At 42.4% G+C, this 20328-nt stretch overlaps 1 protein-coding gene across 2 annotated transcripts; it reads right to left on the reverse strand.

Annotated features, from left to right (window-relative positions):
* LOC8054247 (J domain-containing protein required for chloroplast accumulation response 1) lies at positions 642 to 7408 on the reverse strand. Of its 2 annotated transcripts, none has more exons than XM_002468288.2 (9): positions 6642 to 7408; positions 5739 to 6340; positions 5082 to 5401; positions 4837 to 4930; positions 4345 to 4430; positions 3415 to 3474; positions 3245 to 3322; positions 1472 to 1648; positions 642 to 1032 (listed from the first exon to the last, which is right to left on the reverse strand). In XM_002468288.2, the coding sequence occupies exons 1-9, from the start codon at positions 7391 to 7393 to the stop codon at positions 994 to 996; spliced, it is 2208 nt and encodes a 735-aa protein (XP_002468333.2). In that variant the 5' UTR covers positions 7394 to 7408; the 3' UTR covers positions 642 to 993. The 2 variants fall into 2 exon arrangements, 1 of the variants encoding a protein (XP_002468333.2); XR_002447500.1 differs by having other exon boundaries at positions 726 to 1032; positions 1347 to 1648.

Below are 20328 nucleotides of genomic sequence, written 5' to 3' on the forward strand. Positions count from 1 at the left end.
TCCAATTATAAAATAACTAGGATCAAAAAATTTGTCTCGCGATTTACTGTTCAATTAGTTTTTATTTTCGTCTATATTTAATATTTCATGCATGTGTCGAAAGATTCGATGCGACGAGGAAGCTTGAAAACTTTTTAGTTTTATCGCCAATTCCAGCGCTTGAAACAGAAACAGAAACTTGGGCCTTGTTTAGTTTCCACCGAAATCCAAAAAGTTTTCAAGATTCCCCGTCACATCAAATCTTACGGCACATGCATGAAGCACTAAATATAGACGAAAACAAAAACTAATTACACAGCATTGTCAAAAAAAAACTAATTACACAGTTTATCTGTAAATCATGAGACGAATCTTTTGACCTTAGTCTATGAATGAACAATATTTACCACAAACAAACGAAAGAAACGAAAGTGCTAAATCAAAAAAAATTTCACATCTAAAACAAGGACTCGATGCCTACGACTTGTTCGAGCGTCAAAGTGAATAGGAACATGGTGCCTAGGGAAGCTGCCTTAAGAAAGTTGCTAGGCACTCTTTTAATGACGGAGGTAAATATATACCGCTACTGTTTTCTGATTGGGGTGTGATTACCAAATTTTTACTGCTGCTAGCATATAGTATTACATTAAACAAAATCAACATTCAGATTGAAGATTGATCACTTTTTTTATTCGATAGTCAGGCAAAATTTGTACATCATCAGCTGCTAGGCACTCATCAAATGGTTGTACACAAAGCATTTCTCATATGATATTTGAGCCATCGTGATGGATACAATATAACTGATTAAGCAATACTACATACAGTCGAAATTTTGAAGAAAAGGCGGAGGGAGGCATTGCCAGTGTGCCTAAATTCATAAACCGTACTCTCTTTGCCCATTTGCTATGTTTTTCTAGGTTGTTTCGACCAACTGTTGCAGACACCGGGACGCAATATGTCTGTGCGATAGATATCATTATGCCATTGCAATAACAAAGTAAACTCCTAATACTATCCAAAAGTGATTGAATTGAATTCCTTCCATGATTCCTGCATACATATAAGAGAAAACATATCAACTGTTTTTGTTGATATAGAAACATAAGATGTCAACATTGTAGAACATCAATACAAATGCATGATATAACTAGACCGGAAAAGCATAATTTGACTGCTGGAGTGTTTCAACAAGGGAAACATTCAGATAGGTACGCTACTTCTTACTGAACGGTTTGTGAATATCATATAGGTGGAATATGTACAATGCATGTATAATTTCATTTCAGGATCATCTACATACTGCTCCATAAGGGGGGAAAAGGCACGGACACTGAAGCACAGCACAAAATGTTTTTAAATGGTACCAGATAAATCTTGGATCGCATGCCTCCACAGTTCCATTATCAAATATCGTATATCTCAGATTAGCTTTATCCACCGTCCAATTCCTAAGTAAATCAGAAATATACATGTGATAAATCTAGTGTACCTGTAAAATATCAAAAACCTTCTCTGCTATATACTTCTGATGCATGGCAGCGCCTCGTTGCTGCAACTTATCTGGATGAAGGCATAATAATGCTTTCTGGTAAGCCTTCTTGACTGCTGCTCCTTCAATTATATCAACAAGAGGAACTGGTTTCCATCCACTCTCAGGCCATAGGACCTAAATGAGCACAATACTTGTGTAATTTAAAGAAAACCAGAAGTGGTGGTAGACATTATTTATGGTATACTTCAAAGAGAATAAAACAATATGGAAATCATTTCATTAAACATTTCCAGAAGAAGACATAAAAACAAGAATAAAATATCTAGAGTCCTTCCATATATATAAAATCAGGCTGATCCCATCAGACATTAAACAAGAACAACAGCATAAGCAAAACCTAGATTAGAGCAAAAAATAGGATAAACACATTTATATTTAAAAAATGAATGGGAGGAGGGGGGTAGGGCAATTTAAATATTTGCCCCCCTTACGGATGGCTCCTCTTCACTTGCCCCTCTTATAAGTGCAATTAAAGATTTGCCCCAGATATCTTCTCAGTCCTATAGATTTGCCCATTTTAGCTACGTGGCAGTCCAACTCATCATGCAAGCTTGGATCAGCTATGGAAAAAGACCATGTTGCCCCTCTCCCCTCTCACCGACACGCAGGCCCCACATGTCATCTTCTTCTTCCTCCTCTCTCCTTGGCGTGAGCAGCTCAGTCGCTGTCCATGGCGAGCAGCAACACCTAGCACATGGCCGAGTAGCCGCATGCCGGCTGAGAGCGCGTGGGCTGCGAGCTCCGCTCACCATGCACCCAAGCCGCAAGCTCCTCGCTGGCAGGTGCAGCAGGTGGCGGCGCAGCAGGAGCTGTACCTGCGCACCGTCAGGCAGCGCACGGCGGCGGCGGTCGATATCGCCGCCTTGCTGGGAGGGACCCCGGCTCGGCCTCTGGTTCTCCCCGGGTCCAGCTTCGGAGGGGGCCTGGCGTCGCCTTCGTCGACGCTGTCCTCTCTCACCACCGCGTCCAGGGCCGCGGTGCCGCTGATGCAGCCGCAGCTGCAGCGCCAGGTGCCGCTCATGACGTCTTCACCGCAGACGCAGGCGTTCGGGTCACCAACTCCGAGTGGGAGGAGACGATACAGCAGCTCAGCTCCATCGCGGCCGCGCCGTCGCCGCCGTTCTCCATGGACAGGGTGGTGACGAGGTCTTCCCCCATGGCTGCTGACACGCGCCGCGGGGTGCTTTTTTCTCAGATAAGGGGAGGGGCAATACGGTCTTTTCATGTAACCGATCCAAGATGACATGATGAGTTGGAGTGCCACATAGCTAAAATGGGTAAATCTATAGGACTAAAGAGATACCTGGGGCAAATATTTAATTGCACTTATAAGAGGGGCAAGTGAAGAGGAGCCATCCGTAAGAGGGGCAAATATTTAAATTGCCCGGGGGTAAGACAGCCGCCAGGCATTGCATTAAGATCTTCTCACGTGGGACGAGAAAACCCCCAAACCCCTACCCCCACCCATACACAACGGCACCATAGCCCATGTGAAAACAATCACAATCGAGACCGAGCTTTAGACCTGTGCTTTGGATTGAGACAAACGAGGCGATTTATTTTAACCCCAGCATGAAATTCGTATCCACGGGGAGTCGAACTCAGGACCTCAGAAATGTTACTCAAGCCACCTAACCAACTCAGCTAGAAAAAAAATATAGCAATAGTATACAGTAAGACATTGCATATGGTTGATACTCTTGCACTTACATATTGCAGTGTTGAAAGCAATGACCTAATATTTCCTTCTTTTCCTCTTGACCATTCGCGGATTTTAGATTCTGATGCCTACATTCAAGGAAACAATAAAATTGGACAAATAGAATACGGAAGTGAAACAAGAAGACTTAGAGGTCACAGATTTGTCCTCCATATAGTACCTTTATTAGCTCCTTTTCCTGATCATTATGAAGAACAGGATCTTCAGAGAAATGCTCAACCTGATTGACAAAATATAAATTTGTTAGGCAAAGAAGCAATAACAAGAGGGCACTTCCATATAACAGGGAACACATAAAAGTATGCACTTGAAAAAACAATCTTTGCCTACATCTTTAGCCTCTAGTTTACTTTTAGCCATGGATCAATAATAATTTGGCTTATATTGTAAACCATGCTGATTTTATTACTGCACGGTGACTGTAGATTGGCTTCTTTGCCACAGACCCACAGTGCTGTTCAGTCAATTTGCTTGATACAACAGTAAATGACACATTGGGTGCAAATTTAGAATCTCAGAGGCACATTTGTGGATACCAAAAGTGCTGGAGCTCTGTTTTCTCCAAAACAAAGTGTTAGCCATGGATCAGAGGTGTAGCAACTGAATCTCAAAATGCGAACCAGGTATCTGATGTGCAGTAATCCAGTAACTAGATGCTAAATGCCACTATAATGCATATTAAAACACCACTCTTTACTAAGTAGGACAACACCAGAATTGATCATATCATCAAGGCTTGGAGCTTTGGCTAGGACTTTTTACTAAGTAGGACATCACCAGAATTTGTCAAATCATCCAGGGTTGGAGTATTTGGCGATTAAATTAGGCCAGGTTTTAGCTGTCATGAGCCTTGATTGGGTGGAAACACATACGAATCAGTAAGTCACCTAGTGGTATCCAGTCTAATGCTGAATTTCAGCTTCCAAGACCCTTTAGGACACATGATGGGAACAATATCTGGTCAGCACAAATTAGTTGTACGAATAATTTGGTTGATGGATTGACCAATATTACAGTCGCATCTGCCGACTGCCTGTCTACTAGAATAATCGATCTAAAAAAATATAAAGACTTTGCAGTTTGCACATACCACACATCCATCAAGATCTTCAATGTGTATGTCCTCATGCTGCATTGTGTTGTCCGCTTTGTCTTTTGTATCATCATGGATGGACTCTGAAAAACAGAAAAAGAAGAAATACCATATATGTGATTTGTTCTTGCGAACACAAACAAGTTCATGGTATGATAATTAATGAAAAAAAATATCATAGAAAGCACGTGCTTGAAAATTTCTGTGTTACTTCCCGTACGCAAACACATGGTTCTTTGTCAGCACAAATCTCAACTGTAGCTAATAACCTATGCAGAAAGGTCCCAAAATGTTATGGTAAACGCATACCAATAAAACCTATTGTGTTCTTTCTTTTGATGTAGGAATAATCAAGAAAAACCAATACAAAAAATGGTTAGTGGTTATGTTAACTACCAAGTTTCTTCTTGAAAGTGAGGTGGATATTCAACTTATTCAAAAGCACAGTTAGGACAATCCCTCATTCTATCCCTCCCTGTCAGGGCTCACCATTAGAAGCAGCTTCATTACTCCCCATAGCTGTATCCATTTTACTATTTTCTGACAGAACTGGTTTGTCCATCCTCTCTTGCACTTCAGTCATCTGAAAAATTAAGAGACTAATCTAATGTTTATATCTGCCCAATGAAAAAATATCTATTTTATAGAAGATAATATTCAGGAATTCGAGTACTTAATATTAATATTCAGAGAAATATGTATGCATGTAAATATATAATCTAGATTTGACATACTGGAGAAGATTCAGCGATAAAAGCATTCTGGCTGTTCATTTTTGCCGTTTCCACATCCTCATTGGCCTCCAAACTGGATAACCTAAACTTATCTTGCAGTTCAGTTTTGCTTCCATTTTTCCCAACAGATGTTTGGCCTTGTGTTTCCGGTGCTCGTTTGCGCTTTGGTGAACTCTCAGGGCTAAATAGTTTTATGAAACCCTTCATCTTTTCCTTTACCCTGCTACTACGACTTCTTTCTGAAGGTGATCGAGAAATTTTAGAACTCAGGCTAGCTGATGAAACATCATTCTTTGTATGATCATTGCTCTGTTTCGTTCCTGCAGAGAAATGACATAAGCTGGAATCCATCTATTCATGAAGAGAAAAGGGGCAAACAAGAATTTATATATTTTGAATAACAACAGTTTGATTAAGTCCATAAGAAAAGGGCATGAACTTTGCTATTACAAGAGTTTGATAAGCTTAATGCAGATTGTACTCTAAGTTAAGAATAGAAATCTAGTTAATCTGCTCTTTTTAACCATGCAAAGGGACAACATGTACTTAGAGCAGATAGGTTCAGTATGTTTAGCTGCTGAGATCTGAGAACATGTCAGTAATGAAATGTTCACGGCACTCTAAATAAAATAATATATGCATTTTTGGCATTATCACCTTGCATGTAGTCCTCGGGGAGTGAAGGAATAGCTCCATCCTTGGTTACTGAGTTTGTGCTATGTTTTCCAGATTTGGAATCTTCGTAATCTGTCTGACTTTTGGATGTTCCAGTGGCAGTTGACATGTTGTCTTCATAATCAATTAGATCAATACCTTGAACTACGACTTGAGGGAAGCTTCTCAGTCCAATAATGTCTTCAGACTTTTCTTGTGAAGTAGCTGGCAACACTAACAAGGCTCCTTTGCCTGCCCACTTATAGAAGGAAAAATGGAACTTGTTATTGGCCATGATACTTTCCAAGTTAGCAGGAGTCCCTTCATATTCACTGTCCATGGAGCTGACATAATTAGATGTGCTTTTCTTTTCTCCACTTTGAGAACGGAACCTAGATAGGAATGGATGGCGATGCCATGAGAAGGGATTCTTCTTTGAATGCTGTTGGGCTGGCCCTTGGGCAAGGTAATTATTCATGGATGCATTGGGCGAAGTTGGAACGCTGTAAGCATAAGATGCTCCATCATCGTTTCTGTTGGATATTTGCCGAGAGGGAGAACTAGGCACTGAAACGTCCGTGCCTCTGTTGACCCGCATGGAGAAGCTGCAAGAAACAGGTAGAGGTTGTACATTTCAAAGTAGACCAAAGATGTGGTTTACAAAATAATAAAAGAGATGATCAGATAAGAGTGATCAGTGATGGACTCGTCGTATCTATTGCTTCCCTTCGTTTTCAAGTAATCTCCATGTAAACCATACAGTTACTAGCTAAACTCACAGATATGTAAATTCACAGTTACAATGCTCACATTTCCAGATACGTTAGTACGACGATTGTTGCTAGCTTGATATCACTTTGCTGAAAAGCTCGCTTCGTTCTATGTGACTAAGCTAAACAGTAGTACCTCGATCGCGGGCGGGCCGTGGAGACAGGCGAAGTCGGCCCGCCAAACACATCCCCCCAATCCCCGGCGCCGCCCCGCCTGGGCGACGCTGCCTCGCTCCCTGAGAATATGTCCTTGTAGAACTCCTCCCCGGGATGCCTCCTTCGGTCGGAGCTCCCCCGGTCCCCGAACACGGGCGTGTCCGATCCCCCGCTCCGTGCCCTCGTCGCGGACCCGGACGACGAGCGGTGCTCGTTCCCCGACGAGCGGCGTGGCGGGCCACCGAATACGTCGGCGAAATCGACGTCCGACCTCAGCGGCGGCGCGCCCGCCATGGTGGTGCGGCTGCGGCCTAGCGGTGCTACAGCACGTGCTGCCTCTGGAGTGTGGAGGGAGCAGGGGACTAGGGAAGGAGGAGCTTGTGGCGGGGAGCGGGCGAACGGCGCTTGGATTTCGGATGGCTGGCGACTGGCGTTCCCGCAGCGGCGTGCGCTGCCGCTGGGGCGCCATCGCCATCGCCGGTCCGGATTTGGTTGTCCGTTGCGACACCACGTCCGCGTCGGTTTGCGAAACGGCCACCTGCTGCTGACGCGGCGCCGCCCAGATTTGCAATCGGCACGGGAACTGGCCCATTGGGCATTGGACTTAATCCGCTTGGCGGCCCGCTCTGTAAGCCCTGCTGCAGGCTGCAACGCATGACCTGTTGGGCCTCCAAAGGCCCAATAGACAGAAACCCTAATCTCCTCTCTATTTATACAGACACAAACCTTCATTTCCGTCTCCTCGTTTCGGCGCCGGCGCCCGCTGTTCTTGCTTCTCTCGATTGCTTTTCAATTTCAATAACAGTCGATCTTCTCTTCTCTTGGTTATGCGACGCTTTGATGTTTGATGATTGATCTTTCTCTATGAAGAGAGTACAAGCAGACGGGCGGTCTGAATCTGATGCCGTGTTGATTCGTCTGCACTTTACATGCCTTCCTACGGGTTGGCATCCGAGAGAAAAAAAAAATCATAGCGCTTCCATCTGCTTGTTTTCACTGTTTAATTCGTTTTCGAGTGAGGCAAAGTTTTGGTGCTGTGATGAAGATGCTTAATTATTTCTATGTCTGGACATCTGAGATCAATCTCTGTGATTGGGTTACGCATTATTCTGAGCTCAGAACAATTTAGTTTTTTTCTTATCAATTTACTGTTGCGCCATGCTTGAATTCTTCTTGGGACTGGCTCAATCATCGATTGAAGCCCAAAAAAATCCTGAGAAAACAAAGCTGGTGCGGAGAGCGAGATGGTTAACTTACCAACCCTTTGCAGCCATGTATTGCTCTGGAGTCAAATGGTTTAATCGAAATTTCTTCGTCTGGATCTATCTGAATCAGCTCTTCTCGTTTGTTGGTTTTTGGTTTGGAATGTGAATCCAGCGCTTATTACAACGGCAAGTGATGTGCAAATCTTTATCCTACACACTCAATGGAATTACTGCCATGTGTGGACTATTAATCTCCGCTTATTATCTGATGCTTGTGTTAAGCGCTGCTACTTTGTTTTCGAAAAAAATGTTTTCTGTATGTTAAGAATTAGGATTTATTTCTTTGTTATTGAGCAGATTGTGGCAAGTGATGAGAAGTTAATATTATGCTAAACACTGAATCTTGTGTGGACTAAAAACTCCGCTTATTATCTGATGCCACATTACTAGAACATTTGGAACTCGGTTTACTTGTTTTTGAATTCCACGTTACTAAAACCATTTACATTTGGAACGTTTGGATGATCCAGTATACATACATTTTGGTCTTAAACAACTTTTTTTTTCATGAATCGTCAGAAAGTTGTTACCGCAAAGCAGTCAGGTATAAAATGCATCTGGAACTACATATTCGGATGATAAAACTCCCAACTTTTCACAAAGCTTTACTTGAGCGTCTGATATTATGAACGATCCATCTTGAAACATTTTAGATGCAGCTTGCACATTTGGATGATAAAGCTCCTATGTTTTGCATTATTAAGTTCTCATATGGTAACCTGTAAAGCAAATTCACACAGAATTGAATAATCATGCTGTAGCTGTAGCCATCGGTGTACAGTGGTACATCTTCTCCCCTCTTAATACAGAGATCTACAGTGGTACATCTTCATCCCCTCTTAATACAGAGATCTTGATGAAAGACAAGATAAAGGCACCAACCAAGGAACCCGAATTTGAATAGCCTTTGAGATTTTTCTACCTTTTCTATCTTTTTGAAAGCTCAAGCTCCTCCAAACTACCAAAAGCAATACTGAACATTGAAGGCTAAATGCTAGGATCAATTGATTTTTAAAATTCAACGAAGTGCTAGTTTACATGTAAGCAACCTCAAAATATTTTTTAAGCTCTACCTCCATTACTTATTATAAGACATGTATATCAAGATTCAAACTTCAAATTTTAATTTGCAAGTTATCTTTCAAAGAATTTTAGTCCTTGAATCCAAACACACTCAGCCTTGTTTAGTTTCCAAAATTTTTAAAGATTCTCTGTCACATTGAATCTTGCAGCACATGAAGCATTAAATATAGATAAAAAGATAACTAATTGCACAGTTTACCTATAATTTGTGAGACGAATTTTTTAAACCTAGTTAGCCTATGATTGGATAATAATTGTTAAAAAAACAAAAGTGCTACAGTAGCAAAAATCTAAAAATTTTAAAGCCTCTCATCAGGCTGGAAATTGCTAAGCATCCTACGTGTGACTAGCTTATTGTTGCTACTGCAAATGACAAGGTGACTTGTGCTTACTGTTGCTACCGAACAGACCAGGAATAAAACTGGGCAGCTAACTTTGATATATGTTGCGCAACATGATAATTGCAATTATTTGGGCACTAATGCACAAAACATGGACCACAAAACTTGCAGCTCTGAAATATTTTCGTTAGCTTGGCTAGTCAAGGCTTAGTTACCAGCTTCAGACAAGCCGCTTTGTAGACATTGATCTAATTAATTTGAAACATGTGAATCCGATGTGTCTATGATGCCATCTGCTGATTTCACCAGGTGACCAACTGCCCAGGAGCAATAGCAAGTGTCCGACAAAGGGGAACGTTTCAGCCAACAGATGGGCAAATGCCAAGCAAAATTGAACTTCATATTTTTCTAAAGTTTGGTAACTTTTTCTCAAACAATTTAGGTGAGCTAGGCATCATTTAATTTAAAAGAAAGAAAAACAGAGAGACAGGAGTCTACTAGTACAAGGGAGAAGAAAAAACTAATTCCCACTCCAAACACTTAATACCAAGAAAAGCTAAAATGAAAAAAAAAACACCAGCAACACTAAAACAGCAGACATCAAGTTTGTGTGCTTAGCAGCTGAACAAACATCTCATTAAGAGCAAAAGTTCCAAACCTATGCCACAAAGCACTCTCATTAGCTGGAGGAGCTCCTTCAAACACACAAGCATTATGATGCTTCCATATTTTCCAAGTGACTAAGATGATTAAAGAATTAAGTCATTTTCTCTTCTTTTTTCCAAACCTCTTGATTGCTTGGCACCACCAATTGGAAAATCGATACTCTCCAGGCCAAGGAGCAATAGTTAGTAAACACAGTCTGCTCAAGATGGAGTCCAAGGATATGCTGAAATTGACTCTACTTGGTCATGTTAATAACTTTGGATCGACTAGGTGTAGATCAGTGGGTATTCACTTTCTATTTAGGATAAACAACTTGGAATCGCATAGATCCGGGGAGGAAAAGAGGATAGGACAGTGAACCATACATTCGTGGTCGGTAGAGAGCCTCGTGTTTGAGGCTGTGGTGGCGTCGGGGTCGAGGCAGTGGCGGCGGCGGACTTCCTGTTGCTGTCAGTGCACCCTCTCGATCGGTCTAGGGTTAGGGTGGAAAAAACACGGCACTGTAGCGACGAACCTCGTATCTTGTGCCCTAGCCCTCACCCTCTCTTTATACACTGCGCGACGGGGGCCCACCAGCCCATAGAAGGCTGAACGTCCCCGATTAGGACGTGGTCAAGGGTCCGGCCCAGTCTTTGGACTTGGACCGGCAGAGATCAACCTAACAGGTCACACAAGGGGCTGGCTGAAGGGTGAAATCATGAAAAATTAACATCACAAAGATCTCCGAGTCTTCTAAAAATCTAATAGAATTTTTTAACTATAACGTTTTTTTGAGAGGGTTTTTACCTATAACTTAACCCTCACTCCTGCCATCTCTAAGTTTAATTTAAATAAGAAGCACCAACGGGCTAGATGCACAAGACCCACTTTAAGCTGCTAATACATGTATTGGACTATTGGGCCATCTATCTACATGCTCCTCAACGAGGCCCAACTTCTACCGGGCCTTCTTCATGTGCCAAATCTTCAGGTCCAAATGTCTAATGACTTTATTTTTATTTATTTATTTATTGCGAAAGAAATGTCCAATGACTTTAGTAGCAAATGTGCTGATCGTGTGCATGTGATACCGGTATCCCAGTCCTCATGTGTATGTTTTTTTATACCAAGGAAATCTTAAGGTAGCAGCAGAGGATTTTCGGCAAATTCAGCTGCTATTGTGTCATAAGTGTAATATTGTTTGGAGCGGGTTTAGTTGATCTTCATCGAACATTACAGCAGAGAGGCAAACCAGACAGCACATGAGTTGGCTAGGCGAGGCATGGAGTCAAAACTCAATTGTATTTCCAACAGTGAGCCCTCTAGTTTTATTTTTGAGTTTATGATAAACCATAAGCGTCTATATCTGTAACTGAGTCTCACAAATAAAATAAAATAAAAGTTCCCGAGTATTTTGTCAAAAATATAAGCATTCAAGTGTCGACGAATATTGGTGCATAATATTGTTTTATACTTCAAGGGCATATGCAATGTCCCTGTCCATGCCATTTGGTCTCATTTAACTTAGTGAAAATAGCTTAACGGTGAAGAGCATTGTGATGTCAAGATGAGTGTAAGAATGGGTGAAAAAAAAGGTATTGTCCCTACTATCTTTTGCAAGTTCGCTTTTGAAAGCCAAGCCTTTGGTACTTTGACAAGATCTCTATTGTCTTGTTTGTTCGATTTTGTCCACGTCTAAAATTGATTATTTACTTCCTCAAAATTGTCATCATAGGCCCTACTTGGATCCAGGGGCTAACAGTTAGCTCCTATTTTTAGATGACAAGTAGAAAATGTAAATGTAAGCTAATAAACCTAATGAAGGCTAGCTAATTGGTGGTTACATTCTATTGGCACTTATTATCCCATAATTAGTATATGTTTAACACATTTTACAAGGTGGGCCTTTATCTCTAAGATTAAACTTGCACATAACAACTAGGGGCAAGGATTTTGGATTTCAATTTTGATGAAATCATGAAAAATTCTAGAAATTTGTTGGAATGTTTGCAAAATTTTAACAGAGATTTCCTATTTTGATCTTGAAAAGTTCCTAATTAAGCCTAGGCAAATTACCTGATACCCATTACCCGTACCCGAATTACCCAAATATTTGTCTATATCTTTGTATCTATCATGTGTTGTTAGTTAAATATTAAAACTTATCAATTTAATAGAACATAATTCTCTTTGTTCGAACAAGTGCTAGTAATATATTATTCTCTACAAAATGCTATTAAAATTCTATACAAATTGCTGTTGAAATTATATATAAATTGCTATTGAAAATTTGTGTACTGTGTTGTTTTTTGAAAATTCGGGTAAATCGATAATACCCAAACCTGAATTATCGGGTACCCGAAATTACGGGTAGTGTTTTTTCGGACTAATATCGGGTAACAATTTTCATTACCCGAACTTTGAATTACCCGACACGAAAAAATCGGGTAACCCGAATGCCCAGCCTTATTCCTAATATGGTTATGCATATCCATACAGCGAGTGAGAAGTCATAATGAAAATACAAAAACAAAAACAAAATGTGCTTAAGTGAGATCACTATGAATGATATACTCCGCATGAAGGGGTGTGGGGCAGTCTGCTCCACCGTTATTCTTCCTTCTAGGTCCTCGACGAAGAAAAAAGTTTGAATCGATCGAGTTTTGCGATCCGCCGGATGTCAAGCTGCCTAAAACCTTCCACTATTTCAAAAATTGCAAATATGACTTGTACCAAAAGCACGTCCAAAAGCTACAGTCCGGCTGCATCTTGTCCTGCATGGACTTTATTTCCCCGAGATGCACCCTCACTGCTCACTCGGGGGGGCTCTTGGAGTCCGAATGTTCGGACGCAATCCACCGTCCACCTGTTTCCCGCGCGATAGTTGCCGCGTGTTTTTAGCGCTGAAAATTACGGGAGCTGCTAGACGTAAAGCGCGCGCAAATTCATCAGGTATGCCCACGCCAGCAGAAACCACAGGCAAGATTCGCAAAATATACTGCACCAGCAAAGCTGCAACACGCACAGAAAATTTGGTTCGCATGGCTTTTATTGATTTGCGTGCTGGAAGATGCATAGTTTTCTACCCACAAAAAAATCATAAGTACTAAACGAAATATCTAAATTAAATTCTGATTGTACCATTATATTTTTTACAATAAATACTTCTAAACAAGATCTCACATAAATATATTTAGATAAAATTTTATTAACGAACATTAATTTCATAAAGATAGAACATTTTCTTTTATTTAGCGTGTTCTAGGCTCAGAGAACAATGTTCCATGTTCATAAAAATATTATCTGTTTAGAAGAATAATATTCTAGTTTTTAGATACACAAAAATTGATATTATAATATACACAAAAATAAATACATAATATAAATAAAGAATCTAGAGCAAAGCATAACAAAAATTAAAAATACGTAATAGAAAAAATTTAAAAGAACAACATATGGATACTTTTCAACCATTCTAAAATATATTAGAAAATATCACATATGTACTAAATGAACATCAATAAATACACCATAGAGACATCACTGGATACATTACATAACATCGCATATATACTATATGAACATTACTAAATATATTATAGAACACCACTTGTGTACTAAGTGAACATTACTAAATACACCATAGAACATCACTTAAAATACATTATAGAACATCAAATATATGTTACGTGAACATCAGTAAATACATAATAGAACATCACATGTATACTAAGTGAGCAACACAAAAAAAACATCATAAAATATCACATATATACTATATGAACATCACAAAATACATCTAGAACATTATTGTATATTACGTGAACATCACATGTATACTACGCGAACATCTTAAAAACATCACATATACATCATGGAATATTAAAAAAAAATCACAAAACTAACACGTGAACATCACAAAAAATATAGAACATCTACATGATATCATTAAAAACAACATAAATCATCATAAAAAGATAAGAAAATAAAATAAAATAAAATAAAGGTAATATAAAAAATGAAATAATAATAAACACATAAAACAAAAAATAGAAGCAATAAATGGTGCATGAAAAGAAAAAAAGACAAAAAAAAGAAACGGATACAGAAAATAAAAATATGAATAAAAAGAAAAACATAAAATAGAAAAGAAATAAAAAGTAAATAAATAAAAAGAGAAAAAAGAAGACTAAAAAAGAGAAAAAAAACTATAGGAAAAAATAAAAAAGGAATATAATATGAAAGGACACAAGAAGAAAGGATGATGGCTGAGCCACGGTCAAAAAAATAAAAAAAACAAAAAGAAAGAAAACAAGAGAATAAATCAAAAGTAATACATGAAAAAAAGAAATAAAACAAGAAGAGAAAATAAAAAAATAAAATAACGACAACAACGATCCAACGTACGAACGAAGAAATATGGTTGTGGGCCGGCCTCAGCATGGGCCATCCACGCACGCAGCATCCACGCTCCGTCTCTGTGCAGCATCCATCGCGCGGGAATCGGCGCAGGGAAGGGCGCGGGAAATCATCGGCCGAGGCTTCGGGTCCGAACGTACATACCAGCCAATGCGTGTCTTAGAACTTGACTGACACGACGCCTAGCTAATCTCGACACTCCATACTAGGCGCGCCAATCAAACAAAGCATGAGTACTCTAATCGACGCCCGGCGACGGCGAGTTGCGCGCGGATGCACGGTGGTTCTTCGGGTGCCCCCAAGCCTGGAATCCCGAGAATCGATCTGGACTGACCCCGTCACCCGATGTGCGCGCGTGATGAACCACCCGGAGTCCGGAGACCAGGCCAGGCCACTGCCCGGCTCGAACGACGCTCTATCCACTTGGAGAACCGCGAGACGGCGAGCGAGCTCAGCTGGCGCATTGACATGGCAGGCGCGTCCGCACGCGACAAGCGAGCGCGGACAAGCACCTCGAGACAGGTCGGGGATCCGGGGCCGGCCGCGTCCGCCTGCACGTGTGCTCTCCCTGACTCCCCTGTTGTTCTTGTTCCGGCTGAACCCGTCGTCGCAGCGGCAGCGCCTCTTGGCCCGGCGCGGCCGCGCACACGGGCACGGGCGCTCGCACTGTCGCTATCCAGAGGTCACCGGGGCAGTGCCGTGCCGTGCTACTGCTAGCCAAGGTGCAGGAGGACGGCAGGCTGAGCGGCCGGCCCATCCCGCGCGGTCGCGCTGCACCCGGCAGGGCACGACCCGTCTCGCGCGGTCTCGATCGGTAGCCCAGCCAGAGCGCCCACCCAGGGGCCACCGCGCACGGGTGTCGTCCGCACAGTGCACGGCATCGATCGGGATTCGGGAGGGGAGGCGTGAGGATCGCAGGACCGGGAGAGCCGATCATGCGTGCGTGGAGACGCCGATCTTCGTCCCATCCTGCACCTGGATCTGGATTACGCGATGCGTTGCGTGCTGGTGATGGCAATTACCAACTGCCACTTGCGCGTGCTACGAAAGCCGAAAGAGAAATCTGTCGCCGAGAGAGCATGCGTGTGCGCGTGCCCGGAAATTGTCGTGTGTTAACTCTGCCAATGTCAGAAAATCTGGTGAGGCAGCGCTGACAATAGATTTTTGTTCGTGCTGAAACCATTCTGGTGCGTGCTCGGAAAGATAAGTATTGATCAGATGGTGATGATCTGAACGGCTCAACTCAAAGGGTGCGAAGATCACGGTTTTTTTTATATGAAATGCAAATATATTAATTAACCCGGTACGGAGTTTCTGGCTGTCATCAAGGGACAACTGTTTACATGAAGTGGAATTGTACATATAGGCAGGAGCTCTTGGGAAGTCTTAACAGTAGAGTTGTAAGGTTGATTGGCTAGGACATGAGCTATAATATTCAGCTTCCTATCTTACCTTGAGGATTTATGTATTGGCTCTTGAAATATTGTTGATGAAGGCCTGGGTGGTTGAGTGAAAGGTTTGATATCCCAATGAGGTGGATTGGCACGCTCCTTTCCTTTGAAAAAGTTTATGAGAGTTGCTCACAAATTATTTGAGCTCCAAATGTCAGAGCTGCAGTTTTTGAGCGACGCTTTGATGTAGATAGTCGACGAAGCTCCCGACTGATTGTTGATGATGAACACTCGTAATGCGGTATCGTTCTTGCTCAGCTTCCAGCGAGGCCGCGAACGACCATTGTTCCTGCTGTAATGTTGCGTTAAAACTGTTTCTCGCTCCATTCCAAAATTACAAGATACGTTGACTTTTTCTATAATCTATAAAACATTAGTACCTAAATATATTGTATATCTAAATCTACGACAAAAGTTATGTTTCTAGAAAACACAAAACATATTATTTTTGCAATGGAGAAAGTACACAATTAGAGCTCCAGACGTCTTATAAATGGAAACAGATTACCTGTTGTGCTTGTGGTGTCATCAAGGACGCAGTGATGGTACAAACTCGCTAGATTCTGCCCGAGGCATATCCCAAAGTCTACATGTCCAGTACACCAGGCACCTTCACACGCATCCTGAACAATAAACTCAACTTGCTAGCCCATATAAACTTAAACAAGGATAAAAATCGATAACCCAATATGCTAGTATAGAAATAACGTATAACTATATATAGACATGCAATTTGGAGAGTCGAACTCAAAATGGGCTTAAGATTAGCCAAAAATGCTAGCCAAATTTACTGATTTAGCTACTCTCTAAAATAGATTTGATAAAAAAATATTAGATTACTTCAACAGACTCTACAAAAGGATGACTAGTGAGGTAGGCTATCCAAAAGTAGAGAGCAAATATGGTGGGATGAAGAGCTACTAAATTTAAAGAGTCATTTACAGAGTCTGTTGGAGATGTTTTTCCTTCAATAATAGCCAAATATATACCTTTAAAAAATAATTTGGCTAGTCTCATGGAGATGCTCGACAGAGCCCTATTTGTAAATCTAGTGGACAGCGGACTGTGTTTGGCTGTTGCATAAATGCATAATCCATACTTGTATTTGTATTGCATGGACACGAAGGCCGGAGCCATGGATGATGGATTTATGTGATCATGTGAACCTAATAAGTTGGTTTTTAATTGCTCTACTGCATATGTGCCGCATGTGCGTCATTTCTGAATGGTGAATTCATTTTTGGTGAACCTGGTAGTAACGTTGTTTCTATCGCTTCATTTTAGTTCTAAACTGGAATAAATGTGCTATTGAAAACAATGTGCTTGGCCTAATTGTCTGGGTTTCATTTGAGTTCTAGGTTGTTTCACAAATTAAGAGCATGTTCGTTTATCTGAAAAGCTATGACTAAAAGTGTGGGGGGATAGACCCCTATACCCTTACGGCTAGACTTGGGCCAGGAGGCTTGGCCCATTACGAGACGAGTTCAAGGCTTGATCCGACAGCCTGGAGTTTCGCGCAAGAAAGCAAGATGTGGAGATCAAGCAGGATTCTAGTCGGTTAGAATAGGAATTGATATCGAACTATCTATGACAATTGTAACCGACTAGGATTAGTTTCCAGATCTGTAACCCTGCCCTTCAGACTATATAAGGAGAGGCAAGGGACCCCCCTAGGACATACGATTCTCTCAACACAAATCAATACAACCACACGCAGGACGTAGGTATTACGCCAACTCGGCGGCCGAACCTGGATAAAAAGCTTGTCCGAGTCTTGCGTCACCATCGAGTTCGTAGTTTGCGCACCGTCTACCGATAAACTACTACCGTGGGTATACCCCAAGGTAGACTGCCGACCAGCTTTCGTCGACAGTGGCGCGCCAGGTAGGGGGTGTGCATGCAACTTTTCCGGCGAACAAGATGGTCACGATCCCAGCTTCCGCGACCGTGCCTGAAGGCCTCACGTTCACCGTTGGCCAGATCACGTGGACGACGTGCAGCGGCGGCCTCACGACCACGGTTTCGAAAGAGACCCAGATCCAATCTGAGATCACGCCGTCTCCGACCACACACGTGGCGGCACCGAGCGCCCGACCACCGTTCCCGCTCTACAAGGGAAAGAAGATCGACAGCTCGGATCTTCTCCAAGCGCTTGATCGCGCTGACTCCAAGCTACTCGAAGTTTCCCAACTAGTAGACGGAGTTCTGCGTCGGCCCGACCAAGCTGCTCCAGCGGATTTTTTCAAATCCCGCCGGCCAACTCGTGTCCCCACACACGAACGGCTGGGAACGTCTCTGACGATAACCTCAACACCCTTAGGACGATCCGTCGAGCTCAAGAAGGAAGATTATCCTTGCGGCCTGAACAACTCGGCCTCTGTTTACTCACAGCACACCGAATCCGTTTTCAGTATGGCGGGTTGGTCGCCGACAAGGAACGATCGTCACTACGTCAACATGGTGACAATCCGAGAACTACGGGACGGCCAGGTTTCCAGCACCAACTCAAGCACCGGTTCCGTCCCCACCGAGGTTATAAACACCGAAGACGAGGACTACGACCTGGATTTTCCTTCACACCCTCCGGGTTTCCCCCGATTCCCGATATTTCCCCCCCCCCCCGTCGAGGAGATATTGTGTTCAATGTCAGCGCCGACGAACCGGTCGTTGATGGAGAAACAGATGACCAGAGGCAACTCCGCGAACAGCGCAACGCCGATCGCGCCCGACGACGCGCAGACGAGCAACAACAAATGCCACCAAATAATCTCAACGATGCCTGTAACAGAACCGCCCAATTTACAAGAGATCAACTACGAAAAACTCCCGCTAAAGCAGTTGCTTTACCGTAATCGAACTCTCATAAACCCGGTAGTCCGTGAAATCACGAGGGATTTCAAACCAACCAACATACCAGCCAAGATCGTAGTGATTCAACATAACAAGTCACATGTTACATCCATTTCACAAATAGTTTGACATACATCTGAGTTCAATATAGTTATTACAACTTAAGTTGAAAAGTAGCGGAAGCAAAGTAATTTGAAACTAATATTGCCCTCATTTCAAATACATGCCAGTATCCAGGTCAACTCCAACAAAAGCAACATAGATGAGGTAACTAAGAAGGATCATGCCCATGATCTTACTCCTCTAATATGGTAGGAGTCATCCAACTCTTGCAGTAGCCATGATACATCACAACCTGCAACAAGTGGGAATAAACCCTGAGTACGAGAAGGTACTCAGCTAGACTTACCCGTCATAAACCAGAAATAATATGACACCAAGGAGTATGCAAGGCTTTATTGGTGGAGCTAGCTTGACAACACTTTTTGCATAAAAAAACTTAAGTTGCAACTAAGTAATCCTTCAGGTATTTAGCTCAAGTTAATAATCATTAACCTATCATCTAGATTAGCACCTGTACTAAAGCAATCACTTGATTAAGATTCAACAATAGTACCCATATTTGATGTGGCATTTCCAACATCATCATACCATAACCATCCAAGTGTTCCATAAACATTACTACGAGGACGGGGCTCAAGTCAAGTGCTCACTATCCAGGAGCGATGGCGATTCAAATCGATTTCTGACCAGCTGACGAGTTATTCCCCACACAAACCACACTCACCGGCCAAAGTGAGCTACAGGTCACCATATTACACTATCCAGGACCAATTCGCGGGTTCGACAGGCACCGCCCGTACCCGAGGACCGTTCCGGCGACCGAGGTATCCAAGGTATACCAAGGTTGCGCGCCGCGCCCTCGTCGTTCTCCTCAACCATCACCAATACAGCGCGTACATCGGGCCGATTCCCGGCCCGGATAGTGTTCAGGCTTCACGGTCGGAACGACTTATCCTTCCAGCTAAGTGTGGGGCATGCGTTCAACATGACAAGAGGGCCGTCAACGATCGGTCCTTAATCGACACAGGCGGGGATAGATAGGCACCCAAGACCTCCATGTCTTGTTACTTCTCTAGCGTCGTCCCGCTCGGTCTCCAATTATTCATCCTCATCACTTGGTTATTTCCATGATAGCATATATAGCCAACCTTTTCAGGTATCCACCTATCTCGCTCAGGTGATAGGACATCACCTGGCTTCTACCGGTCTAAGCATGACTAAGCATTTAGATTCGATCCTGAATCTACATAGGGTTATAGGTATATTTGCTGGACAAGGAGTGTTATATGCAGCAAGGGTTTCACCCAACTCCTATACTTAATGCAACAATACATATATAACATATATTCTCAACTGCATTCAAAAGTAGTGGGAGACTTATAATGCTCCGGGGCTTGCCTGGGATCAACACTGAGTCAGTTCAGTTAGTTGCTTCGTCTTGGTGGCATCTAAGGTCACAACACTTGCTTAGTCCTTCCACCTTTGGGAGAGGTCCACCAAACACCATCTTTGAGTTTGATTCCACATCATGACCTTCACGTGATTCATCT

Source organism: Sorghum bicolor, chromosome 1 (genome assembly GCF_000003195.3).
Source record: "Sorghum bicolor cultivar BTx623 chromosome 1, Sorghum_bicolor_NCBIv3, whole genome shotgun sequence".
Taxonomy (NCBI): Eukaryota; Viridiplantae; Streptophyta; class Magnoliopsida; order Poales; family Poaceae; genus Sorghum; species Sorghum bicolor.

Excerpts from the sequence above, each read along its gene's own strand:
- LOC8054247 (XM_002468288.2), bottom strand. The coding sequence starts at position 7,393 with ATGAAGGTTTGTGTCTGTATAAATAGAGAGGAGATTAGGGTTTCTGTC. Across the intron at positions 6,341-6,641 it reads ACGGCCCGCCCGCGATCGAG|CTTCTCCATGCGGGTCAACA; the intron begins GTACTACTGTTT and ends TGTTTCTTGCAG. Across the intron at positions 3,475-4,344 it reads AAGATCTTGATGGATGTGTG|GTTGAGCATTTCTCTGAAGA; the intron begins GTATGTGCAAAC and ends TTTGTCAATCAG.